The sequence below is a fragment of the Triticum aestivum genome, chromosome 2A (genome assembly GCF_018294505.1).
Source record: "Triticum aestivum cultivar Chinese Spring chromosome 2A, IWGSC CS RefSeq v2.1, whole genome shotgun sequence".
Taxonomy (NCBI): Eukaryota; Viridiplantae; Streptophyta; class Magnoliopsida; order Poales; family Poaceae; genus Triticum; species Triticum aestivum.
Genome location: NC_057797.1, coordinates 62,803,548 through 62,810,598, shown reverse-complemented (window position 1 = coordinate 62,810,598; position 7,051 = coordinate 62,803,548). Strand labels below are relative to the sequence as shown.

Sequence of the window (7,051 nt, the reverse complement as noted above, 5' to 3'; positions counted from 1 at the left end):
CAGCTAGCCACCAGCGGCGATGTGCTTGCTAGGCTGCTAGCTAGCGCTTGGGGCATTACGGCTGCGGATGAGAAGCCGATGACGGCGAGCGCGGTGGTGCTGCAGAAGAAGTGAGCGGTGAAGCTGGAGATCCAACGACGCGTGCGAGAGGTGGTCGTGGTGCGCGTGTGCGTGTGTGTGTGCAGCTACATGTGGGGATCATGCGACAGCAGCAGATCAGAAAGGCTGCCACCTTTTCAAGTGTTTCTATGTACACATAGCATCATAGGATAGGACTTCTTTTTCTGTGAATAAACGTCGTAGGACTTCAACCATGAGCAACCCATACCTGTGCCGATAAAAGATAGTTGTAGACATGTGTAAGTCGTCTTTATGTCAAAAGTGTGTATACCACTTTCTAAGATCAGATGTCTGAACCACAGTTCTGCAACAATTTGATACTTGTAGATTCCCAGGATGCAAAGCATATCAACAGAAAAATGTAAATTCCAAATGGAAAACTCATGATTAATTGTCTACATGGTAAACAAGGAAGATAGGCCGATCACCCAGTCGCCCTAACTTTGAAACAACACACAACACATGGGAAATGAACCCAAACAAACTACCTAGGTCCCTACAATCAAACAACACCAGATAAATAGAAAGAATTGGATAAAAAAAATATGCCTAGCAGGGCGACGAAAGCAGTTTGAGGATGTAAGACTATGAACATATAAATCTAAATGACAGGAGTGCTTGTTTGCAGGTAGGTCCATAATTAGAAGGTGCTATTACTTTCACCTGCAGATATGGAGCTACCCTCTGACTTCGCAGCAGCATCTGCCTCCAACTTCACAGCCACTGAACCTTTGCCAATGTCCAGCCCCTGGAACCGCCCAAGAGAGTCTTGCTGCATCATATCTGGGAACGTGTTTGGGTGGGATAGCATCTGGTGGCTTGGGACATTGGGATGAGGTGGTTGGAATTGGGATGGCAGCTGATGAACACTTGAATGGTGCTGAGGTGTGTGTTGCTCGGAAAGCTGGAAGAAAGACGGGTTGTATGGAACATGATGCATTCCCGTATTATATGCTTCATCAGGCTTTGTCATCTCACCTGTAGCGATCTTAAGCCTCTCCAGTTCCTGCTTGAGTGTATTATTCAGAGCTGCAAAAATATGTTACTTCTGTTAAGATTTTTTTTTTGAATATTATCTCTATTAGACAACACAAGTTATCTGTTTGGGTACGAAGTTATTTATTCTATGCCAATCTACAGAGCAACAATGAGGCACCTTCCTGTACAAAATTGTCCGAAACAATGATAATCAAGAGTTGACATGATTATACTAGTTCAGGTAATAAAAATCTCACCATCACGCAGTTGAGCTTGCTGTTCCATGGCCTGCAACCTAATCTTGAGCTCTGTATTTTCAGCGGAAAGGCCTGTTGTATCTCTCTGCCACCAAGATATTATTCCTTAAAGGATATCCAGCAAATTTATGCAAACAACATTTTCTATACAAAAGAACATGCTAAAATGTAAAACCCAGTCCTGGTCAGAACTTAATACTACAACATAAACATCACGGACACCAGAACTAAACAGTTCTGGATTTCTGGTAAACAGAGTTAGAGCATCTTATTGCCTCATGGTGCAGGGTATCACCCATCAGCCCTCCATATTGTTAATATAACCACATACAAAAATCACTTCAGGTGGTTTGGCACTAACATTTCATATGCTTTATTAGTCAACAAAAAACAAGAGAATTTATATGTGCTATAGCTTCGATGGCATGTGCATCAGTTCAAATAAAATATCATGGCGACTGGTGATTCACTAAGTCTAGAGCATATGCAGTTTGGTTGACACCGACTTCCATGTATTGGATGCACCTAGCTTCTCAGTATGGTTTAAAAGGCAGAATTACTATGCATGGTGTCATGAGTTAACGATTAATGTGTTTTCTTTTGTGCACTGAGAACCAGGCCCGACGACGAGGGTGTGCGACCTGTGCGATCGCACAGGCCCCCAAAATCATATAGCCCGAACCAGAGGAAAAGACTATGAAAAAACATCCAGATCCTGTGCTGGCTGGCTGGCTTTTTTTTCTTGCCTAGCTTGTCCGATACGAGAGAAAACTGTAGCAGGACGCGTCAGATGCGGACACATGTTATAGTGAGGCACTGACATGTACGATACCCAGCCAGCAGGCCCCCAGTCGGCCCAGTATGGTGCCCCACTCCTCCTTCGGGTCTGTTGGTAAAAGACCAAATAGGAAAATAAGGCGGGCACTACTGGGCCTACTCGCTACAGCCGACTAGTCGAGCGTGCGTTCCTCTACAACTTCACGAGCGAGAATAGTGAGGCACCGCCTTGCCTGCTTCAGTGAGACGGCAATAGATTGCAGTCGCCCACCACGAGTCCACCATGTGCCCGGCCATCGCCCACCAGATTCACAACTACAGCAGCCATACAGTCACCCCAGGATACATTCCAAGGTAAGCCATAAGCAAAGGGGGCAGCCCGGTGCATGTAGCTCCCGCTTGCGTGGGGTCCGGGGAAGGGTCCGACCACTTTGGGTCTATTGTACGCAGCCTTTCCCTACATTTCTGTAAGAGGCTGTTTCCAGGACTTGAACCCGTGACCTCATGGTCACAAGGCAGCAGCTTTACCACTGCGCCAAGGTAAGCCATAAGCCCGTAATTAAAATAGATAACAAAAGCACTAGATTAGGTTTTTTCTTTTTATATAATATTTCTCTTCCTGGTTCTATTGAATGCAATCCCTACTAGTACAGTAGTACTACTCAGTTAGGTATGTAGTTGACTATAGGATTAATGTGGCACACCGCACACTACCTGTAAAATAATTTCTAATTCTAAAATATTATACAAAATAATGCATAATTAAGTTATATAATTAAATGAGAGTACACTTAGTTGCATTAGTTTAATTATACCAAAAAAAAAACATAGGAACCATTGCATGTCGCACTGAGGCCCAAATTTCTGTAGATGGCCCTGCTGAGAACGCATTAACGATCATAGTAATGGTAATACTGCAATCCATGAGGCAAACAGATGGATGAAAGTTTACCTGAAATAGCGTCAGTTGTGCCGAAAGAGTAGTAGCCTCGGTCTGAAGAGTATGAACCTTCCGCTCTAATTCTGTTATATATCTAGCCTTTCTTTCCTTTGACCGAGCTGCAGACTGTCTGTTCGCTAGAATTCTGAAACAAAGAAAGCACAGGAATAAAATTGGCCATCATTCAATGCAGCCAGATAACGCAGTATGCTGGCTAAAAACGTTCACATGAGCAGACTGATTGTAAATACAGTATAGCTTTAAAAGAAAAACAAATTCTCTTTGATATGGAACCGTATCCTATGTGAAGTTCTGATACATCCGCTTTTCACAGCTGGGACAAATTTGATTGGCTAAGCAAAAGAAAAGACTATAAGAGCGTTTTAGACACTAGTGTAGTGTCTAAAATGCTCTTATATTATGGGACGGAGGGAGTAGTTCATAACCAGTATTATCTATTGCAATAAGGATTGCGTGATACTAGAAAGCTGTGTGAATGAAACCTACACGAGAAATATAGGTATTTATATAACTTGATTGCAGTACGAACATTTGCTTGAAAACAATCACATGCAATGCTGTTTAACGTACACGAAACAGGGATATATTTAGATTTCACCTAGTTATTCCAAAATAAAGAACAAATTAAAAAGTTAACCACAGTAACTTCATTGAACATCTTGCAGGTCATTAGCGGATGAAATAAAAAAGGCCTTGAAAATGGGGCGACACCGTAAAACAGTGCAGACCTAAGCAACATGCAACAAATCGCCATCTCCCAACTCTTTCACTCCACATGCGTATTTAAGAGCTTATTAAATAACTATTTTGGGCTAAGATAATAACATACGAAATAAAACACATTAAATAATTATATAACACCATTACATCAAATATCACCCTATATAACAGAAACTTGTTTTAAAAATAGAATGTTTACAAGGAGACATGGAAACAATGTAACCAGGTATTGCATAGATAGATCACGGTAAAAAAATTGAGAGAGAAAACTAACTAATGTATAACTTGTAAGCGAAAATAGGAAATGGTTAATCTGAAACAGAAGAACTATAAATTCAAAGATATGCCACACAAGCTTCATTGAATAGGTTGGCGACCCATAGAAAATGATAACAAAGAAGCCATAGCCAATGGAGAGAAAATACCATAAGAAGGCGGCATGCGGCATTCGTTGCCATCTCCCGCCCCTTTCGTCCCATGCCCTTCGCTTATTTAAGAACTAAATGCCACGAGCCGCTTTTCGAACAATGACAGCAACTTAGAGAACAATAAAATTAGCATTTGAACCACTTCTATGGGTGCTTGTATTCCAAAAGGAAACCCGCGTAAGCAAGAAACGTCAGAAGGAAGCCTTGTGATACCAAATTAAGCTGGCCAGCAAGTCCTATCCTAGGATCTGCCTGTCACTATCCGGATTCAAGACCACTAACACCAAAGATATGCCGTGATTTGATTGCGTAATAATCTACTAGGACGTGCCCTTTTTCTGGCACATATCTTTGCTTGCAGAATCACTCCTAGTCACGCCTACCTAGACCACAATTCTTGCTAGTCCTTCCCGGCGCTCCCTCAATTGTTTACTAACCCTAGCATCCTACCGACCAACCACCAACTCAAAATCCAAGGGAGCCTCAGGATGCGACGGGTCACCTCTTGGCACGCTTGGGGTCGACGGAGGCGAGCTCAGAGAGCTGCTCGGAGGACATGGCCTTCTTAGCCTCCAGCACGTCGGCGAACACCCCTCCGCCCCCGCCGCCGCCGTCCTGCCTCCCGGGCCCGCCGCAGCCCATGGCGAACCCGTCGAAGGACGCGCTGTGGCGGTGCTTGGTGGGGCGCGGCGGCGAGGAGGACGTCTCCGCGGCGCGGTCGCGGCCGGAGCCGGCGATCTTGTCCATGTCCATGAACGTGGAGAAGAGATCGTCCTCGGAGCCGATCTCGTCGAAGCCCCCGCCGTCGGCGTCCGGGAAGCGGAAGGGCACCTCAGATCTGGCGCGGCGGTGGTGGGACCGCGGCGGCGCCGCCGCCGCGGGGGGCTGGCCAGGCTGCGGGCTGCCGGGAATGGGCGGGAGCGGGCAGGGGCTGGGGTTGAGGCTGGGGCTGCGCCCCGGCGAGGGCTTGGGCGGCTCGCCGGGCTTCGGCGGCATCGCCATTGCCGTGGCTGGCAGCGCAGGCGCGCGTGTTCCTGTCTCCGGACACTCTGCCCCGCGTGTGGGTCGGCGGAAGCGTGGCCTACACTCGGTGCACCGCTATGAAAAGTCGTCACACGCTCACACTCGTAGTGGGTGCAAAGGCACGATGCCAAGGGTGGCACAAAGTCAAACGAGTGACAAACCAAATTATCCGATGCACTATGCAATGTTCAAGATCGTTGACCGGTAGCTGCTCGGTCATTTTAGGAGTAGCGATTAATCGGTGAATCAGCATGTTAACTGAATTAATCGATCGATCGTTAATCGGTAGTTTAAATAGGAACTTGCCAATATATATCTACTCCCTCTATTTCAAATTACTCGTCGCAGAAATGGATGTATCTAGAACTAAAATACATCTAGATACATCCATACCTGCGACAAGTAATTTGGAACAGATGGAGTAGTTTTTTTTATGTATTATACCATACTCTCATGCTCCCAGCTATGTTATATACCCAAACATGTTGTTATACACATATATAAAGCATAGAGAGGAGATAAAATTATTAATCCTAGCTATTAAGGAGCGGGGTGGGGCTGGAAGTGGTTACGGGCCAAAAATTTGGGCTTTGTTTGCCCATCCATTCATGGACCACCAGGGATTAATTGGCCTGACAACAGATTAATCGGTGTAACTGGCCAATTATCGGCCTGGTGAGTTAAAGCAACGAATATGTGTTATTCGATTCGGCCACTCTATGAGTAGCGAGTAACTGGCCTATTATTGTCTAAAAAAAGATTAACTGGCCCGTTAACTGATTAATCGGGTGAATTCTTGAACAATGACACTATGTCACGTCTGATTTGGAGACCGAGTTTGGTTTTTTTAACATAGTGACGCGGATGCTTATACATACACACATACACTCGTCCCAGAGACCGAGTTTGGTTAAAAGAATGAGAAGAGATTAGAATTCAAAGATTGCTCTGATAACAATTTGTTATTAGGCGATGGGATTAGTGGACCTACGGAAATAATATTAACTAGCTAATGAAAATTATGTTTGCAACCTAGTCGAGGTGGTCAAATTCAACATCAAAATTGCAACATAAGAGAAGTGAAGACCTTTTTCCCGAGCCCCAGCGTTAACCTCCCAGGGCGATTCAGGAGGCGACCCATCCTAGCCCGTGTGCTAGGCCTCCCTCCCCTGTGTTTCCATTCCCTCTGAGTTGTCACATGGCCTTCGCCAAGCAAAGCCCGCATGGATCCGACATGGAGCAGGGACTTTGGCATCCTGGGACGTGGAGGGGAGGCTCCGTGTGTGTCGCTAGGGCCCATTTGACCAAAGACACAACTCGAAATCAATGCATATAATGCAAAAATACAGATGACTTGGCGTCCAAGAGCATCCTAAGAAACCTCGGATATGTATGAGGGGTCGAATTCGAAGTAGGACCTCCTTTTTAATTTCTGTTAATATAGAAAAAAGATTGTAATATGTTAGTAGCTATGCCCAGACTGAAAGAAAGAGGAAAAAAGAGAGGCTCGAATCCCTCCCCCCCCCCCATTTTTATGCATAATGATGATCGAACCATATAATCCGAATGAAAGAGATTCAGCCACAATAAACATAACAAATGAGCAATGAGAAGGTAGGGCCGAGGTCCAGACAACAAAGTCGGCGTTTATCACCGTTCTTTTTTATGCCTCTTTATGTATGCCCCTCCCTATTATTCCGTCTAAGCCAGAAGAGGGATTCATCTTTATTCGATCGATTGTGCCGTTTTTGCTCGAAAGCTGTGGTCGGCAACTGTCTCAAAAGGAC

The 7,051-nt window shown here is 45.1% G+C and overlaps 1 protein-coding gene across 1 annotated transcript; it reads right to left on the bottom strand.

Moving 5' to 3' along the window:
- Positions 1 to 468: 468 nt before the first annotated feature.
- On the bottom strand, positions 469 to 5,338 carry LOC123187479 (transcription factor RF2b). Its single transcript, XM_044599352.1, has 4 exons — positions 4,744 to 5,338; positions 3,085 to 3,217; positions 1,356 to 1,440; positions 469 to 1,149 (listed from the first exon to the last, which is right to left on the bottom strand). Exons 1-4 carry the CDS (start codon positions 5,241 to 5,243, stop codon positions 761 to 763), a joined length of 1,107 nt encoding a protein of 368 aa, XP_044455287.1. The 5' UTR covers positions 5,244 to 5,338; the 3' UTR covers positions 469 to 760.
- Between the last annotated feature and the right edge of the window lie 1,713 nt (positions 5,339 to 7,051).